This window comes from Carassius carassius, chromosome 15 (genome assembly GCF_963082965.1).
Source record: "Carassius carassius chromosome 15, fCarCar2.1, whole genome shotgun sequence".
Taxonomy (NCBI): Eukaryota; Metazoa; Chordata; class Actinopteri; order Cypriniformes; family Cyprinidae; genus Carassius; species Carassius carassius.
This window is the reverse complement of record NC_081769.1, coordinates 20,522,859-20,548,832: the sequence shown is the minus strand read 5'-3', so window position 1 is coordinate 20,548,832 and position 25,974 is coordinate 20,522,859. Positions and strand designations below refer to the sequence as shown.

Sequence of the window (25,974 nt, the reverse complement as noted above, 5' to 3'; positions counted from 1 at the left end):
CGGTCAGAAATGTCAAGAACAGTTTGAGGTCGTTAATGAAAAATGTTGTAAATAATTAAACATATAATATGTATATATATAAGATCTGTCTGCTCATGTGCTCAAGCTACTCGTTCATAATCTGACTCATCTGCTCTTCCTCCTTTCTAAGTGCAATGATTGTAATTTTTTCTTCAGTTTGCAGCAAATGATTAAGCTTATTAAATTCTTTCCTAATCTGCAACTCACTGAGCTGAGATTGAGTCAGAACATAAAACAAACAACAGAGAAATCTATATCTTCGCTCATTAAAATGATTTGTTAAAAACAACATCACCTGAGTTGTTTCTTAATGTACCTCTGTGTCTAGTTAAGGACAACACATTTTGTGTTCATTTTAACTCAACCAATGTGTTATTTCTGCTAATTTCTACACGATAATGTGTTATAGTTACACAATTTGTGTCAATTATGTACACAAAAAAAAGTTTGTTCAAAAAAAAAAAAGGAACATTTTTGAAAGTGTACACAGTAAAAGTATTACATACGTTTGTCTTTAATAATGATGCAAATCATTCAATATTAATATTGTCTTCTGACTTGATCTGGTGAACTTTATTATCATGTTCTGCTTTAATTTCTTTTGTGTATTCCAGTTTCTCTTGTAAGGTCTTTATTGCTGTTTTGAGCTTCTCCAAGAATAAGCGATGTGGAAATGTGTAAAATGCCTGTTAACAGGATAATTTAAAGTCTCCTGTTTGTGTGTAGTTTTAAATACATATGTGTGTGTGTGTGTCTGTCACAAAGGACCAGTCTATACGTATATATATATATATATATATAGATATATAGATATATAGATATATATATAATGTACATACATATCTTATATTTATTGTATATTGTTTATTAAATGTTTATAGAAAGATTCTATTCTAAGAATATGAAATTAATAAAAAACCTGAATGAAACAACTCCACTGACGGGGTGGAATCTGCATGTGACTGACAAGTTTTTTCTGAATCTCTGCACACAACACACACGGGCTGTTCATTATCCAAGCAGAAGAGTTTGAGTTTCTCATTGTGGAGACTGCAGAACTCCTCGGACACGGAGGTTCATCTCTTGAGGACCCTCTTTAGCAGACTTTTTTTTTTTTTGATGCCTTATGGATTTTGTCTGTAACACTTACTGGTGGGATTTGGGATTTGTAAAGGGTGGAGTGCTCGAATATTGAGCTTTTGAGTGCAGATAAGCTTTACCTGTCATTAGACTCTTACAAACACTCTTTTTTATTTGTGCATTAAAGCATTTCCTGAAGGACAATTAAATACTATGAGAGGTAATATCAAGTGTGCAATGCAAGCATATCACACTGAAATGAAAAAGCATTTTAGTGGTTAGAATTTCCATGTGTTTAACATATATTCACATACATAAAAAAAAAGAAAAGAAAAAAGATTGTGTGGTAGTTGCTTCTCTGTGGAATGCCAAATTAGATATATATGTATAAATATAGAGAATATAGATGCATAAATAAATATACAAAGAAATACTATAAATAAATAAATAAGTAAATAACGAGTATTTCTACGTATATTTCCTTATTTATGTATAACTGTAATTTTCCCACATTTTTTATATGTATTTTTAAAATAAATTTAACATTTCAAAGCAATGTTGAAATAAATAAATGTGAAAAAAATACACGTGGGAAAATATAAGTAGAACATTTTTGTATTTCTTCGTAGATTTATTTAGGCATTTATTTGTTTGTTTGTTTGTTTCAATATATTAATTGTGTGTTTATTTACGTATGCGTGTATTTATTTATTTATTTATTTATTTATTTATTATAATTATACCTACCGGAAAAGGAAAGGTTAAGCGGAATCAATGAATATTTTAAATATAAGAACAAGTATAAGGACAATACGGAGATTTATACAGATGGGTCAAAGGACCTACAAACAGATGCGACAGGGTCTGCGGTATACATCCCTAAATATGAGATAGGAATTAGCAAAAGAACATCTGGCAGCATAAATGTTTATGCAGTTGAATTATGTGCTATACTTGTTGCATTAGAATGGATTGAACAATGCAGGGATATTAACATTCTAGTATGCAGTGACTCAGTATCAGCTCTTATGAGTATGAAGACTGGAAAAGCTAGTAGTCATCAAGAAATATTATATGAAATCTTGTTTTTAAATTCAAGGGTATGTAGACAAGGGAAAAATATAACATATATGTGGATACCAGCACATGTGGGCATACAGGGAAATGAGAAAGTTGATAAATTGGCAAAAAAGGCAACAAAAAAAGAACATGTTGACATGGAAATTAAATTGTCAAAATCAGAAGGGAAGAGTCTAGTGTGGAAAAAGATAATGGAAATATGGCAACATCAATGGGATCATGAAAGTAAAGGAAGACAACTATACATGATTCAAAATAAAGTAGGCAGTATAAGAGAGATGTCAAATAGAAGGACAGAACAAGTGGTAATAGCAAGACTTAGGATTGGGCATTGTAAGTTAAGTGGAACTCTTCATATGTTAGGAAAACATCCCACAGGCCAATGCGATGAATGCCAAGAGGAAGAAACAGTTAGTCACATTTTTATGTCATGCAGGAAATTTATAAAAGAAAGACAAGAGTTGAAATATAGCTTACAAGAAATTGGTATAGGACAGTACAATTTAAAAAGTATATTAGGATGTGGAAAGAGTGAGCAAGGAAAGAAATATTTGTTTTATTTTTTAAAGAGGACTGGACTGGAAAAAAGAATATAATAAAAAAGTGACATGATAATAGACAACAGATGGCAGTAATGTAACATATTGGATACCAACTGCCTTAAAAACCCAAGGAAGAAGAAGAAGAAGAAGAAGAAGAAGAAGGTTAAGCGGAGCTACAACTCTGATGACGTAGCAGTTGTGTACGTGAACCAATCATTTTGTCCAGTGGCAAAAAAAAAAAAAAAAAAAAATTTGTCCAGTGGCAGTGGAGGCGAACTAGGCTCGCAGGATGCGGGCGGAGCGAGTGCATATGAACTAATGTAGCCTGCTCAAACATCGACCACGAACTCCGCTACCCCACGAATAACCTCAGGTAAGAATATTCATCTTTGTTTTTTGTTTTTGGCTGTAATGAGTTGCGCATGCAGTTCGAGCGACGATAGTGTGCAATAAAATAGCGTATTTTAGATGCATTAGCGTTTGATATTTGTCCACGGTACAGTCACGCAGTAAAGCAGGGGTTTGGATTGTGTGCTATCCGAATCACTTTTTTTCCTCTTGAAATACTGGGACATTTATCCGATTGCGTTTCTCTGCGATGATATCTTCTAAATTAAGTTGCCAAGCCCAAATGTAAACAATATGGCAACTAAGTAGCGAGTATGCATGCTGATGATGTGAACGGGGCGTGGTACTCAACTGAGCCTTTCCCGTTTTTTTGCAACTGTCGTTTTATTTTGAAATTATAATTTAAAATCGTTCTTAAAACTGATATAGTGGTTATTTCGTGGTTATAGTGGTAGCTCCATGACCTATGACGACAGATGCCAAAATAGATTTTGGGTTGGGCAGAGATAATCACTGACAGAAATTCCTTTAAAAATGACACTGACCTGAAGGGGAGGGAATAATTGCAGTTTATATTGGGTTGCAGCAGTTTTGCTTTATGTCATGGGTAAATGTTACAGGGGACAGTAATAGGCCAGTGGGACACTCATTGTGTCGAATGCCAAGAATGTGGCAGCATGGGACTAAATAGCCTCGGGACACTCTCCCATCCTGAATGGAATGGCTTTTCCTTGTCTTGACCTAATACTTGTAGTAATCTTCTGATGATTTAAAATGTATAACCTACAGTCATTTGAAGTTACTTCTACATCAAGACTCAAGAATATGTTAATCAAGGTGTCAAAACTGTAAACCTGACTACTGATTTACTTGTATAGCTCTGTTTGAAATCTAGACAACTATGAAAAAAGTCTTGTTTAATCTTTCTAATCGAGCTATGGTTTTCCTGCAGGTCCTTTGAGGGTATATCATGGCTGCAACCTCCCAGGTGTTCAGGGTCATCCGTGGCAGGAGGTTTGGTCAGATACTGGTGCCAGCCATGACATGCCAAAACTCCAGCCGTCCTCCTCATCCATGCATCAATGCAACTCAGCCACACGGCTTTGAACAAAGATGGCAGCACCAGGTGCGGGGATACAGGACCTCACCTGTATGGCACACCCACTACTTGACCCCACCTCAGGTTAACAGTATTCTAAAAGCTAACGAGTACAGCTTCAAAGTTCCTGAGTTTGATGGTAAGAACCTCAGTTCGGTCATGGGCTTTGACAGCAACCAGCTACCAGCAAATGCACCCATTGAGGATCGCCGAAGTGCAGCAACATGCTTGCAGACCCGTGGCATGCTTTATGGCGTATTTGATGGCCATGCAGGCTGCGCATGTGCTCAGGCACTCACCGAGCGCCTCTTCTATTACATTGCTATCTCATTACTGCCACATGAGACATTGATGGAGCTGGAGGATGCAGTGGAGAGCGGAAGACCTCTTCACCCGATATTGCAGTGGCACAAGCACCCCAATGACTACTTCAGCAAGGAAGCTTCACAGCTCTACTTCTCCAGTTTGCGCACGTACTGGCAGGAACTGCTGGATCTGAGCGCTCCTGGGGAGCAACCGGATGTTGCTGAAGCTCTTGTGAGTGCCTTTAAACGGTTGGACAATGACATGTCCCTTGAAGCACAGGTTGGCGACCCGAATGCATTCTTGCACTACTTGGTGCTCCGTGTTGCATTCTCAGGTGCTACTGCATGTGTCGCCCACATTGATGGTAATGAGCTGCATATTGCCAACACTGGAGATTGTCGTGCAGTCCTGGGCGTACAAGAACCTGATGGCTCTTTTTCTGCCCTCACGCTCACCAGTGACCACAATGCGCAGAATGAATCTGAGATGAAGCGTGTGCTGTCTGAGCATCCACTTTCTGAGGCCAAGAGTGTGGTGAAGCAGGATCGACTGTTGGGGTTACTCATGCCATTTCGAGCCTTTGGAGATGTTAAATTCAAGTGGAGCATTGAACTACAGCACCGTGTTCTTGAGTCTGGACCGGACCAGCTCCATGAAAACGAGCACGCCAAGTTCATCCCACCCAACTATCACACACCACCCTACCTTACGGCAGAACCAGAGGTGACGCGACACCACCTTCGTCCACAGGATCGTTTCCTGGTGCTGGGTTCGGACGGGCTGTGGGAAACACTACACAGGCAGGAGGTGGTGAGGATTGTGGGTGAACATCTCACTGGAGTGCACCAGCAGCACCCAGTCAGTGTTGGTGGCTATAAAGTGACCCTGGGTCAGATGCAGGGATTGTTGCAGGAGAGGAAGGCTCGCATCTCCTCCACCTTCGAAGACCAGAATGCGGCTACGCACCTGATTCGGCACGCGGTGGGGAATAATGAGTTTGGAATGGTGGACCATGAGAGGTTGTCAAAGATGTTAAGCTTGCCAGAGGAATTAGCCCGCATGTATAGGGATGATATCACAATCATTATAGTGCAGTTTAACCCACACGTCATTGGCGGACAGTAGAAGCGGACACACTCTTTCTTTCACATGTTCCGTTACATACAGCTCATCACACTGCATTATCAGTAATATCAGCACAGCAAAATGTTACCTATCTCTAACAGTGGAATGTATTACCCTTGAGTGTATTTTTATGTTCTTTTTTTTTTCACATATTCATGACAGCTGACTTGGAAAGGAATTCTGATATTCAGTAGGTGAGCGGTGTTTAGTGTTATATATGGAATTGAGCCAAACAGAAAAAAATATGCTAAGCTCACTGCAGACCTACTATCACAATTAAACCATCAAAATGCAACACAAAACCATAAATCAAGACTGGAAATGTACTAATGTAGGTTAAGCAGATTTTGCAATTAGGAGTTTATATAGTGCTTGTGTTGTTCCAAAATTTTCTTTTATGTTATATGCTTTTAATTTTTGAATAAATGGAAAGTAAAGCAAAGGTCATTTTTAAAAGTTGAGTAAGTGAGTGAGAAAGAATGAGAATAGAAAGCAAAATAGGTCCAGATATGTTCTTTTAAATTGGAGTGCTCTTTAACTGGAATATGTCAAATGAGAAGTTATCTTAAAGGGACAGTACACTCAAAAACTACATTTTTGTCGTTCAGTCACCTTCATGTAATTCTAAGCCTGTACGACTGTGTACGTTCGAAAACAAGATATTTGAAAATGTAAAAGTTAGTGGGGCCCCATCTTATTTTGGACCCCACTGGCTTTCATTACATGGACATAAACTGTTACTCATAATGCCTTTTTGTGTCCTGCAGGTTTCAGAATGACATAAAGGTGAGTAACTGATGACAGGATTTTTATTTTTACGTTAACTATCCCTTTAATGTTTTATTTAGGTTCATATGAACCAAAAAAAAAAGTTGCTTATGTGTTTTTCAGAATTCATATTCTACTTTAGTACCATTTGTATTCTATCTTTATTAGACTGGTAAGTTCTTCTTTTTGTACAGCATTACTTAGTAGATACAGTTTTTCATGAAGCATGTCTTGGAGTTCATGGGTCATCAAAACGTGGTTTGCACAACCAAATTATCTTCTCATTACTGTAAAAGTCCTGATGAAGAGGTCTGTGTTATTTTTGTTTTAACCTGTATGTGGAATCAGAAGTTGAGCATTTGTGACACTGGACCACAAAACCAGTCTCAAGTCACTGGGGCATATTTTTAGCAATATTTTTCATATGAGCATTTTTTGTAATTCATTTGGTAGTAAGTATTTTTCCAGGTGTCACAACATTTTTCAAGTGATTACCGGCCACAAGGTAAAGATTAGAATTTGAGTTCAATGTCTTTTCTTTTTTTTTTTTGGTCCGAGGGTTATTGAACAAGTTTAAAAACAACTCTGATTGTGCTTTCTTGCCTGTACATTATGTTCTCAACTCTTGCACAAGAACACAGCTGATTACCACATGAAATGTTTCGAATGATAGTCAATCAGCAAACAGTGTTATTAATGTAAAACTGTAATAAACTTATATGCTTGATGAAGTGTAAATACTGACTGCTTTATACTTGAAGTAAATGTATGCTGCAGCTTGTTACATTTGAAATGTTTAGTATATTTAACAATATTACTGTGCTGGTGCATGGGCATGACTTCTACAAATACTCTTGCCTTTTGTATTTTAAATGTTTTAATAAAAATGTAACCAAGTAAATATTGTCCAATTTTTGTATATTGTTGAAAGGAATGCATGCAGAGTAAAGGTTTTTAAACTGAGCAATCCAGTCTAGCAGACCTTAACAGGTCAAGGTGACACTTGTTGCCAGAAGCTGGATTTTATTCTAGGAATGCACATTTATTTGTAAGAAAAACAACTTCATGTGTTTGGAATGCTGCCCAAACAGAGCAGTAGGGTCAGGGACAGGGGTCAAATCATCATGGTGTCAGATGACAGTCTCTGATTTGGCAAACTGTCTATCAGAAGCCTCTATCATGACATGGCAATTCCGTTCAGTGGGTTCAGGACATGCATATCTGCAGTTTCAAAGTAAAGATTGTTATGTGGCCTATGGCCCTGACTTAGACGTGTAATGTTCTTGCCAAACGCCCACAGCCAGGTTTTTCAGTTTTCTGACTGACAATACCTTTTAAAAGTCTGGAAGGACTGGAAGGAAGAAGCCTCTTATGCTCACCAAGACTACTGAAGTTTTAGCAGCCATTACTCTGGTGTACGTTCATAGAAGTGATATTTAACTGATGTTAGTGAAAAGAATTAGAATTCTTCAGTGTCACGTGCTTCTTGAGAAATCATTCTAATGTGCTGCTCAAGAAACATTTCTTATTAACAATTTTGAAAACTCCTTAACATTTTTGTGAAAATTTCAAGTTTAAAATAATGAAATGAAAGAAACATCTTTTGTAAAAATAGAAAGGTCAGTTTTAACTTTTGACCAGTAAAATGCAGCCTTAATGAAAGTACTTTTAATGAATAAAAAACGAGTGTATTATTAGTATGGTACTATATACGTTATTTTAGATGAGGCTTAATATGCAATATTCTTCATCCACCAAGATGGCCCAAAAAAAAAAAACCCAAACCCCTAAACAATAATTCTGTCACTCTGACAGATTATCTGATCCTGGAGAAGGTTTGTTTTAATTTACAAAACTAATGAAGTCATCCGAGAAGTTTGCAGACACAACCTGAGTCCTCACAACATTAGAAATCGTGGGAATTAATTCAGTACAAAAGTAAATAAAGAAACTAGGTTTTAATTGCGCCATTTGTATGAAATTCAATTCTCCTCCTGGGGGCGCTAATCTTCAACAAACGGCTATAAAGTAGCCTTTCGAACCCACTTAAAATGTACACATGAAATACACCACAGCTTGAAAGACAATCATAAACTTATTATATCTGTAACATAATGCATGTGATGTATAGTTGCCTAATGTGTGTGTTAATTATCTGTACATACTGTGAGGCGCCTGAGATGATTGACTGATCTACGTGGAAAGTTGACCGATTGACGGTAAATAATGACGTTGACGTAAATCTGTCTCGCTTATTTTACTGTATAAATATTGATTTTATCTGCAGCACAACAAACCAGAAACAGTATAAAAGGACTTTGAACGAACTCCAATATGCCATGATGGCATATCCAATATGCCATTTTGATCTCAATCTTGCTCTGGGTTTATGCACGTCCTCACATATAGAATGCTAATTCTGGTCAAATAGAAATAGGCTCTGATTTTTTTATTTTCCTGGGTGTTACTTAATTTTTGCAGCAAGTAGAGCTGTAACAGCAGATTTTATTTTATTTTAAAATTATTCTTTTTTTTTTTCAGGACAGTGGCCAGATTGACTGGAGTGAGAGTGATATTACTGTAAGCATGATGATTCATTCCCACACCAGACATCTTCATCCACTCACTAGCCAGAAAAACTCAGCAGTTCCACTGACTCATCCTGTCAATCAGAACTGGTCATTTAAATTGGACATTTAGCTATTTAAACGCAGTGATATTTTCTACATCACAGTTCTGTTCCTGTTCCATAGTTATCAGTTAACTGGAGTAGACTGTATTGAAAGATAAGTACATAAACATCTATGCATCCATCATAGAGTTTAAATAGGACAATCTAAAAGTACATAGTCAAGGTATACATTTTAGATCATATACATGGTGGTAATAGGCCACCATACTCTGGTCTTCTTTTGGATAGATTATCACTTTATTGTAATAGTTTTAAGTTCAAAGATGCTTCCACCATAATTAGTACACTAAACACTCAACTGATGATCATAATCCATATGCTAATCATTCCCTCTAGAATTCTCTGTAATTAATCTAACAGTTAAGATGTGTGGTTAAAGTGATATAGCTGTTGAAATTATGAATGTTATCTCTACAACTGTTGGAAAACAGATCCCAAGTAAATGTTAGGGAGGATTTAGCAACTGCATATTTGATGGATGTTATCTTTACAACACAAGACAGTTAAAGGATTAGGTCAATCAAAAATTACCTTTGGCAGATATAGATAGTTAAGTAAGATAGTTTGGTTATGTTTTGGTTTGTTGCTTTATCATTATAAGAGTAAAAACTGAAACTGTTTATTAAATAAATTAAAATGGAGCTCATATAAATACATTGGCAACAATCTGCTTGCCTTTTCCATATTGTAAATTATACAAGGTTCGTCTTGTGCAATAAATAAATAAATAACATTCTCATATATTTGCCTTTATTTAACCAGGAGAGAACCTCAATGAGATGAAACATTTCTTTTTACAGGAGTGTCCTGGCCAAGATAGGCGGCCCATATACACATAACAAACAACAATACGTCACAACAATAAGATATCAATAAAATACAGCACTAGAAGCATTTGCAAATCTTTTTCCACTGCACACAAAGTGTTTCGAAATTACTAAAAGACACAAACTGATTTAGCCGCAGTTTCGTTTGAAGAGAGTTCCAGTCTGACGGTGCAGCATATTCAAAAGCAGTTTTAGCTAGATTACTTTGAGCTGAAGGTACATGAAGATTATAATAAGACTGATAATGCAATTAATAGTTGCCAACTACTTTTTGTTGAATCAAACAACAGAGATAGGATGGCAAAAAACATAATTGTTTTGTAAATCGATAAGTACCAATGCATTTTCCTTCGAACAGCAAGTGAAGACCAGGCAACTCTATTATATAATGAACAGTGATGTGTAGAAAATTTACAATCCATAATAAATCTGAAGGCACCGTGATACACAGCTTCCAGGGTGGCAAGAAGATAAGAAGAGATATGCTGATGTACTACAGCCTCGTAGTCAAGAATCGGTAAAAAGTTCCAAACACAAGCTTCTTCTTTGTGTTGAATGAAAAGCAAGACTTATTTCTCAAATTAAATCCTAGCTGATTCTTTAACTTTTGTCTCAAATAATTAATATGTGAATTAAAATTAGTTTGTCATCAATTATGATGACAAGGTACTTATACTCTGACACTAATGCTATCAGTTTCCCTTCCAGAGGTTGGAGAACAACAGAACTATCTAAAAAAATTCTAGAATTTGATAACAACATAAATGTAGTTTTTTCAACAGTTAAGACCAACTTTAAAGTGAAAAACCTTGCTTGAATAATATCAAATGCTGACTGTAAATCATCCAGAGCAGAACAAAAGATAACAGTGTCGTCTGCATAAAAGTGGAACCTTGCATTTTCAATATTAACTTCTAGACAATTTATATATATATATATATATATATATATATAGTAAATAATAATGGCCCCAATACAGATCCTTGGGGGACTCCCGTACCCACTTCCATTAAGTCTGATTTGATTCCTTCCACTTGCACACATTGAATTCTTCCCTTTAAATAAGCATTAAACCACGAGACTACATTGTCTGATAGACTAACACTAAGCCTATTTAACAAAATCTTATGGTATCAAATGCTTTAGTTGAATCAATAAAAAGACAAGCACAGTGCTGTTTTCCATCTAGGGACACCACAACACTTTTAAAACAGCTGTAATGGTGCTGTGTTTTTTACGAAATCCTGATTGGTTGATAGACAGAAGTTTGAGTGTGTAAATACTGTGTCAGTTGTTCACTGATAAAATGTTTAAAAAGTTTTGACAAGATACATAGCTTCGAAATAGGTCTGTAGTTATCTAATAAATTAGGGTTGCCCCCTTTCAACACAGGAGCAATAAATCAGATTAAACAGATGTGTCAATGGTAGTGAAATAATATTAGCCGCTAATTTTACAAACAATGGTTCAATAAAATCAGGACCTGACTATTTATTCACATCTAGGGCTTGTAATGCAGAGCATATATCAAAAGTAGTAATGAGACTAAAAACAAACTTTGTTGTCCATAGATGCCACTCTGCATTAAGAAATTCAGAAGTTACTGTGGTATATAATTATTAGTCTGAAACAATGACCCAGATGCAGTAAAATGGCTGTTAAAACAATTGAGCTTTTGTGATTTATCCACTGTTTTAATACCATCTTTTGTTAAGCAATGGGAAAGACCTGAAGAAGATCTATTACCAGTGCAAAACTTTTTTCCAGAACTTACTAGCATTTGCTTAATTTTTTTGGTTTTATCAAGAAAATACATTGCTTTTGCTTTTCTAATCATAACTGTACATTTGTTACGAAGCTGTTTAAAATACAACCAATCAGGATTTAAGTTGGTTTGTCTGGCCTTAGCCCATGAAGCATCCCGCTCATGAATTAGGTCAGACAATGCAGTTGAGAACCACGGATTATCTTGACATTGAACTCTTAAGTATGCACCTTTTATTTTTTAAAAGGTGCATATTTGTTGATAATCAGAATAAAACTGTCATAAAAAAAATTCCAAGCACTTTCACTGCTGGGATTAATGTAATTTTGTCCCAGTCAAATTTACTTATTAAAGTGTTTCATACAGCGCTTGGTGATAATTAGTGGTTTCTGCTTGGATAATTTTATATCTCTAGGTACCGCAACAACACAATGATCACTAATATCATTTGCAAATACAGAAGCTAGAGAATGTTTATTAGGTGCATTTGTGAGAACAAGATCTAATCATTTGGATTTTTCTGGAAATTTCAAGTTCAGTCTTTTAGGTGAATCTACCATTTGAAAAATATTATAAGTATCACAAAAAACTTTAAAACCATCAGATGCTGGATGCATCCAATTTAAGTTAAAATCACCCATTAATATCAATTCTTTATATTTCAAGGAATTCATCAAATAGGGTCAAAGTATCACTGGTAGCTAAATGAGGTCTTTAACAACCTACTATAGTAAGCTGACATGACTTTGAAACTGTCGATGTCATGCTGTTTAGCTACAGATTCAGAAAATAGCGTGATAGTCTCAAAGCATTCTTTAACATAAATTACAACCCCCCCCCCATCCTTTTTAGTCTGTCCGCTCTAAAAAACATTGTAACCAATGATGCTAATCTCTTTGTCTAAAATAGTTTTGTTGAGCCAAGATTCAGATAGTACTATAACATCTGCATTTTTGTTTCTTGCCCAGATATGGACCATATCCAATTTAGGTAACAAACTACGAATGTTAACATGGATAAAACCCAAGCGTGACCTGGATTGTAGTTCAGTTGGAGTAGGAAAATTTGGGGCACAGCTATTATATGGTCCTGGATTTTAATTTATTCTCAGTTTGGTTCTGCATCTCATAACAGTTTGTTTGGTTCACGTTTTGGCAGAAGGTCTAACCTGCCTAAAAGATGCACTCATGTGGTACAAGAAAAGGAATCAACTCCCATGTTCCTGTTTCTGGGATTCTGGCTGTTACCATGACAACACATGTTGTGTGGGAGAGACAGTCAGACGTTGAGGAATGATCAGATGGTTAGACAAAAAGACCAGGGCAACTAGACAGACATCTATCTTACAACCACTCACTCTTTCATCCATCCGTCCATTTTTCAGCCACGGGCAAGGTCAAGAGAGGAGCAATGCTCATCTGTCAATCCATCTGATCAACTTTTTCTCTGTTAGCTTGTGGAAAATTCAGTGAAGGAATAAAGATCTTCTGAGTCTATAGTCTAGCTTGATAACAGCAAACCAAATGGTGCTGTGAGCATGTAAAAGTAGGCTAAAGTTCTATTAAACTGAATTGTGCTGTTGTTGTAAACTGAATAATCCCTAAAAATGTATCCCTAAAATTAGAAGGAAAGATAATTGAATAACAAAGGTGTAGAAACATTGACTAAAATTGACATTTCCTGCTGACTTATGCCTCAGTTCTGATTGGTTGATTGGAATGTTGATCTAGGAACATTGCACTCTTTGAAATCACGTTCACCACATTACATTATCCTGCTCATTACAGGGTTACTCCTCAATTATATAAGTACGTGGGAATTAAATACTGATTTGAAGTATCCACTAAGTGAAAATAGAAGAATGTACTAAAATCACCTGTAGCAAACAAACCGAACACCACGGTTTGCAGTGATATTACAGCAAGTGCCACAAAGTCATTTTCACTACAGTCGATAACACATGGCAGCAGTTGCATTTGTTTGAAACGATAACATTTAATTTATTATTCAAATATATTTTTCATGGACAATGGCAAATACTGCTGAATGCCGTGAAGGGGGAAAAAAAATGCCGCAAGTGACCAATCAGATTTAAGTATTCTAGAGTCTCAGTAAAATGTACATTTTCCAACAAAATCCAACTTCCGTCTGGTATAATACCTGGACATGTGTTTATAGATGAAGCTCTACATTTTATAAATATTATGCCATGCTAAAGATTAAAAATACCTATACTTTTTTATTTAATCCTAAATCTTAAATTTTTTTAGGTATTTTTACATTTTATCACACTGTTTTCTCAGTTCCCCAAGTTGATAATGTAAACGCACAACTCTACTCTTTCAACTAATTGTCACCCCTGACATCAGTGTGCAAGAAAACAAGTAGCACTGTGTGTGCGTCTGACTCCAAAAATGGACATAGAACCCCCATCGGATGAGATCTGGCTAATATCAACCAAAAGGTGTAACCATGTTTTTTACTATTACACATGCTCCACCACATCTCTCCTCTTGTTTGTTATGGAACGTTGCTTAGAAACTGAAGAATATGAAAGTAATAGATCAGCATGAAGACTCACAGACTAGTGATACAGACTGAGAATTTATGAGAGTGAGTTTTCACCATCTCTAGTTCGTTTGATTTGTCTCTGGTGTTTCATATTCTCTTCTTGTCTCTTTCAAGATCTGCAATCTATGATAAAACTTTATAGAAACACAAAACATACAGTTATATAAGAATTATGGAAGAAGCAATAAACAAGTCTTTACTCAGTAAAGTTATTTCTTTTGAAAAAATATAATAATGCTTTAAAAGCTATTTCTTGTGCTATCTTGTAAGCTAGTTTATTTATAATTTTATATAATATTGTTAATAGTAATATAGTTTACGTACTAACATGTTTAAATGTGAGAAGTTGTGGGAAATGTGGGTTTATTCCTATATATACATATATATATATATATATATATATATATATATAGATAGATAGATAGATAGATAGATAGATAGATAGATAAACACACACACACACACACACACACACATATATATATATATATATATATATATATATATAAACATTATCTGGGTCAAAGTAGAACTTTATTTACAGAATGAATAATTTTGGTTTTCTACAAGTCAAACAGGCAAAAATGTTGTTGTCATTCTGTGATTTTTATGCCTTCTTACACTGCAGCATTTAATAGAACCTGACCTTTGACCTGCACGAGACATTTTCTAGGAGTAAAGTCAAAAACAAAAAACATCACGGACAGATTTTTACACATTTTAGTTGATTCTTGGACAATGGAGAATAAATATAAGATTTACATTTTTATAGGTTTAATCCATTTGAAATATGACAACATACTGTACACAACATGTTTTAAATTCCAAGCTTTAACTTTACTAAGCAAAGGTGTGTGTATGTGGAGGGTCATGGATGTAAGTTTGCCTGGGTTGTGCACTGAGTTATGTTTACAGTTGACATGTTATCCTGACTCTAGAGCATTGCTTTAGTCTCTCCAGAAGTTGCTGCTCCGTGCTGATCCTTCTTCTTTATTCGGTAGATGACAATGATCAGGAACAGACCTGGAAGAAAAAAAACAATAACATTTTCTCAGTTTGCTTCTTTTTAGTCTTAAATATGAATAGAGCAAAATGCAACGTATCAGTCTTACCGATGAAGCCGAATGTTCCTGCCAGGATGCCGATGGTGCCGCTCATGCCCAGCTTCCAGCTGTGAGCTGCTGGCTCGATGTAACAGTAGCCCAGTTTAGTGCAGTTACATATACGCACTAAAAAAGAAAGAAACCTCAGAGTTGTTAGACCATCATGCTAGATGTTAGAATGTTAAATAAAAAATAAAGAGGAAAGAAACAGTTTACCATCAAACTTTTGAGTGATACCCATCCCAGCGTTGTCTTTGATGTTGATGGGAACAGTGGCATTCATATCAGTTGAGGGCTTCTTCTTCAAAATCAGCCGCGCTGAGGTTCCTGCAGATGCATAAACAGGTTTACATAGTTGCAGCAGTAAATTAAGTAAATACAAGTCATACTGTGTTTAAGCCGTTTATTTAAAAAATATATATATTTCACTCACCATCCAGAGGTTTGATCTCAAAGTTTGGTGACTTGCGGTTAAGGGAGAAGGTGAAAGGCTCTCCATAGGGGTCGGCATCCTTATCTACAGCAGTGAGTGTCAAAGGGGTCATATCCTGGACGCAGATGAAGCCCTGTGTCTTCTGCAGTATAGGGTAGTTGTCATTCACATCCAGCAGATGAATATCAACCTTCATCTCAGCCTCCTGCTTGTCCCCCTCTGAGAGGAACAGAAAAAGACTGTAGTATTTACCAAATGACACTCACCTGGAGTGACTCCTCACCTGTCTCATAAGCGATGATCACCTGATTTCTCACCTGTCTCATAAGCGATCAGTGTGAGAGAGATCTGCTCCACCTTCTCTCTGTCCAGAGCAGCTTTAGTCTTCAGCTCTCCAGAGTCAGCGTCCAGCTCCAACCAGTTATGTTCATCACCTTCCATCTTAAACCTGACAAAAAGAACATATGCAGGAATTACATAAAAGGCATTTAAGACTGCTATTAAAATGCTAAGTTTTACTGGCTCCCAGAGATATTTTAAATAACCTACAGTGGAGTTAAAATGTCTTAGACCACTTCGAAAAAAAAAATAGTATTTGTTGTTCCATTTAAACCTAAACACCTGAATTTAAAGTAAATATACCCCCCAAAAATTAAAGATTTAAACAAAAACTGCTGTAAAAAGTAGAAAGATTGGTCAATAATTAAATATGCAAAGTTGTGACACTGATTATGTTGACTATTGAACTTCAATCAAAAGTCCAGATGTTCCAGATGCTCCATTGAAGCATAAGATGCTCTTTGGATCATCTCAAATAATTTGGAGGACATCACATTTTACACAAACTCGGATTTCATGCAGCTCGAGTGCTGCTGTCCCTAAAACATTCTAACATTTCTATGTACATTTTGAAGGTTAAACTTTTCACATAAAATTGGAATCTATGTATTGAATTATTACTGTAAAATAGTTGCTTCAGTAGCGGTCTGTAACATTTTTACCCCACTGTATGTCAAAGCACCAATAAACCTGACAACAATTATTTCATAAATTGCTTCTTTAGCACAAAAAAAATATTTTTTTTTTTTGCTCAATATAAAAAATAGGGGTGCACGATATATATCGGCCGATTATTAATGCGCATCATAACCGGCTTTACTGACTAGATGCACATTAATCATCGGCTGATATATATCATTCACCCCTAATAAAAATGTTTGTTTCATAGTTCTAAGTAACCAAGGTGGGATTGTATAAAATGTTACAAGCGTATACAGAATTAAATTGAAATATTGTTTCTTTCGTCAGTTTCAACATATAAGAGCTGGAACAGAGATCTTCATTAAACTTCAGAAGTAGATGTATCAAAGCCCTTTGAACAAACAATTTCATCTCATATATGATCTGATTATGTAGGAGACATAATGCGAAGCGTTACTTGATAGTCTTTCCCTCTGGATCCTTGGCTTCAGCTGTCATTATTACGGTTCCAACCGTGATGTTTTCTGGAACGTTGACGTTAAGAGTTTCAACGTCAAACTGTGGAGGCTCGTCCACATCCACCAGCTGAATGACAACAAATGTGGTGGCATTTTCATTATACTCCACTCCTTTGATCAGGGGCTCAGGATTACGGGCATCGATCTGAAGGTTGAAGATGCTCTGGAGCTCGTAATCCAGTGGCTGCAGATTGAGAATATCAAAAAATAAAGAAATGCAAAAAGCATAAAACAGAAATGTAAACAGTTTTTGCATTTCAACACGAGTGACGTCTTGTTACCCGAGCAATGTAGACTCTGCCCTCTCCAGTATCTTCATCAACCTCAATGGCTAAGAGGTTGTGTGGGTCTCCAGCAGTGATGTGATACTCCACCCTAGAGCTTCCTGTTCCTGGGTCATCTGCATCTGTGGCTTTGATGGTGAGCAAAGTGGTTCCCACTTCAGCTAGTTCAGGAGCACTGTGGGTCCCATACTTCAATAGGGAAGAAGGTGGTTATGAATCAGAGCAGAGATTAATTATTCAATAACCAACAGGGAGAAAGAATGTAATTAATGTAAGGAGTAAAATAAAATATATACATTTTTTTTCTCGAAGACAGGGATCTCGTTATTAATGTCGATGACCTTGATGATTGCTTTACATTCCGTGGTGTAAACTGCAAACAAGTGCAAAAGTTAAAGAGCACATTCTTCTTAAAAAAATAATAAAAAAGATAAAAATCTTAATTTTTATTTCATTTGAGTTCAGGCTGTGTTTACCTCCATCAGTCACATTAATGGTGAGCTCATACTGAGACACCACTTTCCTTTGTAAGTTTTTATTTGCCAGCTTGATTTCACCATTGTCGATGGTGAACATTCTGTCAAAAGGCTTGGCAGGCTTCTGTCTGAGGAGTGTGTAAACTAAAAATGAGTTCAGTGTGTCCTCCTTATCACTATCATGAGCAGGCAGAACCCCAATTTGGTTACCTAAACAATCATATAATTAAACATTTCAAGATCAATATTGAAGGACAATGATAAAACAGTTAATAAAATACTAAAAGAGAAAGTGGGATCCAAAATTCTGAGATTCAAAATATATTTCAAATCTTGTAAGAATTCATTTTAAACAAACATTATCACATAAAATACATGCATGTTAGAGATTTTTGTTCTCTTTACAGTGATAATGTAATCTCATTTACATTTTGAAAAGGACAAACAAAAATGCCATGTTAAGAATTTAGAATCTTTGTTAATTGTTTGACTTATGCAGATTTATTTATTTATTACTGTTAAAATATATATAATTAATCAAAAAAATGTATAAAAAGTAGCCTTTTCACCAGAGGCCTCAGACTTTTTGACCCCTCTCTATGTATTTGGTCAAATTGTGCTATCACATGCACCTGGTTTGAATTGATGTAATGTGAGTGTGTGTGTGATCCAGGTAAACCCGATGTTGTGGGGATCAAATGTTGGGGACGTTTGGTCCCCACAACCACTTTTTATATTTTATTTTTTTTTACCATGAGGAAACAAGCTTATACATTATACAAAAAGCAGAATGTTTTCTGTAGGGTTAGTGGATAGAATATACAGTATAACAATCATTACGTCTATGCAAAGTCCCTATAAAAAAAGACACAACGCCATATGTGTGTATGTGTGTTTATAAAGGGTCTCACATTATTACCTATGGGCTCATTCTCTTGCACCTCAAACACAGCTTCATCACACACAGGACGGTTATCATTCACATCCTCCACCTCCACATGAATCTCCATGGGTTTTTCCAACTCAACACCCTGTCCATCTTCTGCCAAGACCACTAAAGTGTACTAAAACACACACACATACATGTCAAGTTTAAAATGCAACACGCAGTTTTATACAAGAAGTAATAAGGAGTGAAATATGTTGAAGCCCCAATGTAGTTTACAGACTGATATCAATTATTTTTCTCTTTCAGATCAGTTTCTCAAGCATTTACCATTTCTTTCTCTTCTCTATCTAGAGGAGCGGTAACATAAATTTCTCCATCTTCATTGATGGTGAAGGGGAAGGAAAGCCTTTCTTTCTGTACCAGCCTGTACAATGCGGTGGGATCATTTGCACGCACCTAAAAAACAAACATACAATAAATAATTAAATAAAAAATAAATAAAAATAATGTAATTCATCATTCAAATCATAATAATGAATAAAGAATAAAAAATAACATTATTGTTTTTAGATCCAGACTTACTGTGGTAAGATACATAGGGTATTCCCCTTCCATATTTTCTCTGATGGTGATTGGTCCAGGGCTGACCCAGAGGTCTTGAATGACAGCTATGTTGACCCGTGTCGTGCTGCTCAAAGCGTTTGGAGCTCCGCCTCCTAAATCCTCGGCACGAACAATCAGCGCATAGTCTGGATCTTGAAGAAGATTCGCTCCTCTTCTTTCTGCTCATACAAAATAAACACTCATTCATTTTTACTGATTCTGAAATAATAAAACAATGATTAATGATTCATTATTTTGAGCCGTTTAACTTACTCAATGTAAGTTATCAATATGAAACTATTATTTATTGAACTGTTTATCAAACTCGCAGTTGTGCTTTAACTCTGAATCAGTTGATCCAATTGCTTTCAAAATGATTCACAGTTTCAGAGATCTTGAAAAACCAGAGGCCATCATCACCTGTAGGCTGCAAGGTGTAAATGAAACAAAAACGTATACCTTTTACATTTCAGTTGCAACTGTTTGCATGAAATAGTTGTCTATTAAATGAACTACTGATTAAAAATAAAAGATTCGTAAAAGCTTTGTTTTGAAAGCGCCCTTCATTTTTGATCTGAGTATCAACATAGCTGTGATTCTCTCATAATAAAATAATGTCAGTTCAGGAGTATTTCATGTCCATTTATTTATTTGACGGGTTACTGTGGTGCTCACCTTTAAGTGGTGAGGTTCAGTCATTAAATTATTATTCCACAGCTTGATGCAATCTAATGAAGTGAAAGGCCTGCACATTTCTGTTGGTCACGTGATGTTCAATGATTTGAGCTGGTAATGTGGATGCTGAATGGTGAAGTAATCTGGATTAAATCCAGCCTCGTTTCTGAGACCACAGTAATCTGCACTGATGAGGGCTGAACTGCTTGAGCTCAGTTAATGACTGTGTTTTTATTTACAGCATGTGGTACGTTCCACACACCAGAGTGAATGTAATTACAGAAGTGGTCATTCATAGACATTAACACACCAGTTTAATCGGAGTGTGAGATGATGTGAGATGGTGTGATCATGATCTGTGAGAGCACTGTAATCAGTAGCGTTCATCTCAGCCTCATTCTGAATGACATGTTCTGTCCTCCCTCATGCTCTCATTTGCTCAAAGAGGATCACAAACAGAGGGGACAGAGCCATATACTACTTTCATTTGGCCCATTTATACATTTCTTAATCAAAGTTCTGTTATTCATAGCAAAATGCCAGTAAACAAGTCTCTGAGTCTGGCATGATTATGTATACAACATAAACTGCTTTTCAAAATACCACGGAAACTATGGAAGCTTGTTTTCACCACAGAAAAAATAGTTTATGAATTAATATCTCACAGTTTTTCTTAGAATTACAAGTTTACATCATGCAATTCTGTTTTTTTTTTTTTTTTTTTTTTTTTTTACCACAGAATAACAAATGGGGCTTTTTAGCTTTTTATCCCATAATTCAAACTCACAATTGCACTGTAAATGTATGTTTTTTTTTGCTTATTTGTTTGTTGTTAAATATACATTTTAAAATCATTCTGATGGTAAGTTTGGTGAATGGGTAAAACATTCTGTGAAAATGGTGGATTACTTATATGTATAAATTCATATAAATATAAATAGGAAGATATATACACATCCAAATTACCAAATTAAAAATTTCTGAATTGTGATATATAAAGATTTTATGTCCTGCAGTTTTGAATTAATATCTCACAGTTTTTCTTAGAATTCCAAGTTTACATCATGCAATTCTGTTTTTTTTTTTCCTCAAAATTTACATCACCTACTATTTTTTTTTATCACAGAATAACAAATGGGGCTTTTTATCCCATAAATCAGACTTGCAATTGCACTGTAACTGTATGGGTGTTTTTGCTTGTTTGTTGTTAAATTTCAATTTTAAAATCATTCTGATGGTAAGTTTGGTGAATGGGTAAAAAATTCTGTGAAAATGGTGGATTGCTTAATGCTCTGTAAATACAATTTCCTATGTTACAAAAATAAACAAAACTACATACAGTTACGTTAGAAACATGATCACATGTTTTTCTGTTCTCACCAGCACGTTCAATGCATGTGTAAAAGGGATTGTTCTCCAGAGGTATGTTGTTCCTTGGAACACAGTAGTCCTCAAACTTCTTTTTCAGGACATCAGGACTGCCACGGACCTCTCCGCGGCTGTAAGTTACAGCGGGCCTGGCCCTCAGAAACTGTGCTCCTGCAAAACAACAGAAATACACACGTTCATCTTCTTTTAAAGAGAAATACTGGTTTGGCACTCAACAAAACATATGCACAACATATGGGTTTTTCTGTGTATCTTTTTGTTCTAAATGTGTTGACATACCTTCCTCTGTTAGAAAGATATCTCCACTATCCGGGTTAATGCCAAAGTAAAAACCATTTCCAGGATTTGGGATTTGGTTTACGATGCTGAATCTAAGTTCGGCATTTAATGTGTCGGGATCGTCTGCATCGGTAGCAAACACCTGCAAGAATGGAACTTCTGCACGCACACAAGATTAAAAAGAGAATTAAAGGTGTGTATATTCTAATTTGAAGAGTTTAAAGTTTCAATGTCCATTTGTTTATGTCTCTCACCTGCAGGTGAATGCTCTCTAACATGACCACTGTACTGATTCTCACTAAAGACAGGGTGATTGTTGTTGACATCCTCAACTTGCAATACAACTGAGTAAGGCCCATCAACAGTTTCACCATCTGCTGACCGTGCTTCAATCTGAAGAAAAACACACATATTTAAAAATGTTTGTACTGGAATTTACATTTAAATATAAACACATGTCAGTTTTTATTAATTTATACAATTATAATTATATAAAATAATGTAATATATTAATATAATCATGTTAACTAATAGACTACAATGGAATATCTGTACATTTCAAAATAATTTTCATACAACAGAACCATTTACAATGAACTACTAAATGTAATACAGTGATTTAAAATAGTGAAAAATATATAGTGAGGAGGATTTAAAATATAGACTTTCCATATACAAAATTTTAAATGTAAAACCATGTAGCTAAATATAACCCATGGCCATGTCGTACTTCAACGGTGTGCTTTGTGCATACTAGAAAAGTACAATGTAGGGATTTTGTATCTTCTTAAAGACCCAGGTGCTTGCATGTTATGTGTGATATATCATAATACAACAATAATAAATTACATCTAGACGGTGGCTTTTATCATGGCTCCATTCCAGAGGTTGCTCCAGGAATAGCCAGCCGTCTGAAGAAATACTGATCTTTCCTTCAGTCTCTCCGCTTACATGGTATGTCTCCGCTTCCTCTGTTGATGTAAACTGAACAAAGAACGCATTTCTTGTATATTTTCAAACAATAAATTCTAAATACTACTGACAACAGATGTTCTAATAAAAATGTAAGCATTATGTCTGTCTTCATAACTAACCCGTCTGTGAAAATGAACCGTAGAAACAAAAACAGAGCCTATGGTACCTGGTAAATGGGATAGGGCACAGGTGTAGCCTCTGGCACACTTAAAACTAGATTTTCTAATGGCCCCTTTATGTCCTCCAAACCAATCCCATGAGCCTGAGAGAGGGAGAGAGAGCGAGAGAGAATTATGAAGCCATATGAAAAATAACACCCCAAGTCACTGAATTTAAAATGACTTTTTGCAAAAATCATCATTATAGATAAGCATATTGTCAACTGCTATATTGTCTGTTATCAATCTAGATCATGATCTACATCTAGATCATGAACAACATTAGTGGCCAATATTCTTTCTGAGAATGCGATTTCCCTGCATATTAATAAAAACATTTGAACACGCTTCTTAATATATAACTGTATAAAGATGTTTTATTACTAATTTGTTGTCTTACTGCAATATAAAGTTATTTATTCAATATCAAGTCAATTATCCATTAAACCTATCTGTGCTTTGAAGGTTGCTGAATATTTGCCCATGTCTGTGGATTATTTATGTAGAACAAATCATTTAACTTTCCGAATGAATCCAGATTGTGTCTCTGTGTCTTTGACTGATTAATGGAGTGTGGGCAGAGAAATGGACTTCAGCATAGTTACTCATTTATGGACTGAATAAAAGTTTGTGAGGACACTACAAGGTCACCAAGTTAAAATCCTACTCGCACACACACTCACAATGCTGACGAGAAGGGTCAAGTGTAGCAAATGTGCACCTCTCATGGTCCCAGGCAACAAAACCTGGTGGAAAAGGAATGACAACATGTGAAACAGTGCCTTTAATTAAAAGGACCTTTATCATGGTTACTGCAAAAGCCATTATAATTTACAGCAGTGACATTTATTTGCCAAATAACTTTAACAGATGACTATTTCCTGACATGATGGCCCCTGCTGTGCAAACTGAGCAATGAAGTGAAGCCACATGGTGTGACAAAAGCCTAATTACAAGTTACCCATCTGCTTCTTTAATGTTAAACTTCAGTCAATGATTATTAACAAAACATACAATTCAACCAGTCCTGAGTAACATTTCAACAATATAAAAGATGATTTTCTTTACTATGTGTGTGCACAGAAATTGTCTGTTATTTTTCCTCTGTTATGACTAATCTGTGCATATTTTGTCAGACCCTCTGTGCATCATATCATATGCATAAAAATAGTGCAGGAGTGGCATTTGATGGTGACTTCATGAATCTCGTCATGTGGCGCTGTGTGTGTGTGTGTATCCCAGTCCATAAAAAGGTTATTTAAAGGTCACTTGGCATTCAAGCGTGGGCGGTGCCTCCTGTGCCAGACAGCGCTGATAATGTGTGCATGTGTGTTTTTGTGTGTCACTGCTGTATCACAGTTTATCAGATTTTACAATGTCTGTATTGACAGATATATTGCAAAGCCAAGACTTTTAAATATGAAATATTGTAGATCCACACATCTGGAAAAAGGAAGGGGCAAAACACTCAAATAAATGTTCAAGAAAGAAATGTGTGTATATGAATGTGTATATGTATACATCTATACAGTATATATATTATAGATAGATAGATAGATAGATAGATAGATAGATAGATAGATAGATAGATAGATAGATAGATAGATAGATAGATAGATAGATAATAGATAGCCTTTAAAGTGTCTGACATTTTGTACCTAGCAATTGATATACATTCAGTGAAACAGTACAGTGATTTTTCAGGGTCTTTTCAGGATTCAGATCACCAATACAATATCAATTCATTTTATAATTAAAATTGAACATTAACTTTGTTGGTAAAGGCAAACAAAATACTGGTTTCTCAGTTTAACAGTCACATCATTCAAGTAAACATGGGACAATTATTAAACACTTAGTAACTGAAAGTAAGCTGCAGACCATGGATCAATAATGGAAGTTGTTTACAGGTGTGGTTCCATACTTCAGCCCTCAATAAACATATTTATCTAGATAAACAATAAACAGATTTATCTAGAACTGTATCACTGATCACACACATAATGTGTGTAAAGAGATAAAGATCTCTAAATTAATCTGACTGTGTAAGTCGCAGTTTGGGTTCAAGAGTAAATTAAGCAGTGTCGGCAGTTTTAATGAAATAATGTATTGAAATAAGAATATGGTTTACTGGTTTACTGTTACTGGAATTTGTTTTTCGGTGATATCGGTCAGATCTATTGTGAAAGACAGACACACCTTGCGACAGATGTGACACAAGGTGACATTGAAGTTAATGTGACCTCTGATAAGCTACTTTAGTTCTTTTGCTTAAAACCTTTGATCTACACAATAATTTCTTTTTTATATCCTCGTGTCAACATATTTAATAAATCGGGACGTTCTGGTGCATAAGCTGAAATCAATACTCATGTTCTGCTATAGATATCAGCTCAAGCAGTAGGAGTCATAAGAATTAGAATAAAGCAATTGTGAACAATTTCTTTCATAAGTTTTTGACTTTTTATACTCAAAGTGATTTAAATCAAAATTCTAACAAGAAATAAAAATGCAACAATAATTCATTAACATTAGTCTAGATGGCTCTAACTACTGTGAGGTTTCTAGTATCAAGGGACAGGAGGCCCAGACTTGTGACCTCTGATGACATTCTGACAGTAAAAGATCAAAAAACATCATAGATACACATTCATCTAGCAAATGTGCTCAGAAATATGTTCGCACCTACGATGCTTCAGCAAGTTTCGATATCTTTAAATGCCCTTCCACATAAGCTTGTGAACACCCTTCTGAACACACTGACCAAAGGCAAACACGATCATAACTCAACACAGGCCTCGAAAGCAACATTTCAATGTAAATGACATATCAGTAACTAATAAGATACTTTTAAAATCAGCTGAAACTCGATAAATGCAAACTTCAAAAGAGACAGACCTGTCAGCAGAGCTCCTCTCCTCAAAAGACTGAGCGTTTCAGTCTCGAAGTGCTTCCTGCTTAAGTCAAAGTTTAACTCTGCTTTATTG

At 35.6% G+C, this 25,974-nt stretch overlaps 2 protein-coding genes across 2 annotated transcripts; one reads left to right on the top strand and one right to left on the bottom strand.

Moving 5' to 3' along the window:
- Positions 1–4,002: 4,002 nt before the first annotated feature.
- LOC132158485 (pyruvate dehydrogenase [acetyl-transferring]-phosphatase 1, mitochondrial-like) lies at positions 4,003–5,716 on the top strand. The gene has a single exon (XM_059567918.1). It carries the CDS (start codon positions 4,042–4,044, stop codon positions 5,599–5,601), a length of 1,560 nt encoding a protein of 519 aa, XP_059423901.1. The 5' UTR covers positions 4,003–4,041; the 3' UTR covers positions 5,602–5,716.
- A 9,213-nt stretch (positions 5,717–14,929) lies between these two features.
- On the bottom strand, positions 14,930–25,974 carry LOC132158484 (cadherin-17-like). Its single transcript, XM_059567917.1, has 19 exons — positions 25,886–25,974; positions 23,671–23,733; positions 22,996–23,091; positions 22,704–22,838; positions 22,109–22,247; positions 21,855–22,013; positions 21,567–21,725; positions 19,491–19,690; positions 19,236–19,364; positions 18,939–19,083; positions 18,020–18,229; positions 17,840–17,916; positions 17,541–17,732; positions 17,199–17,443; positions 16,078–16,208; positions 15,761–15,979; positions 15,544–15,654; positions 15,337–15,453; positions 14,930–15,247 (listed from the first exon to the last, which is right to left on the bottom strand). The coding sequence occupies exons 2-19, from the start codon at positions 23,713–23,715 to the stop codon at positions 15,159–15,161; spliced, it is 2,598 nt and encodes an 865-aa protein (XP_059423900.1). The 5' UTR covers positions 23,716–23,733; positions 25,886–25,974; the 3' UTR covers positions 14,930–15,158.

Bases quoted from the DNA above. Each gene is read 5' to 3' on its own strand.
- LOC132158485 (XM_059567918.1), top strand. From the start codon at position 4,042: ATGGCTGCAACCTCCCAGGTGTTCAGGGTCATCCGTGGCAGGAGGTTT.
- LOC132158484 (XM_059567917.1), bottom strand. From the start codon at position 23,715: ATGAGAGGTGCACATTTGCTACACTTGACCCTTCTCGTCAGCATT. The intron at 21,726-21,854 runs GTATGTCAACAC...GTTGTTTTGCAG, and splicing joins TATCTTTCTAACAGAGGAAG to GAGCACAGTTTCTGAGGGCC. The intron at 18,230-18,938 runs GTAATAATGTGA...ATGATTGTTTAG, and splicing joins GCAAGAGAATGAGCCCATAG to GTAACCAAATTGGGGTTCTG.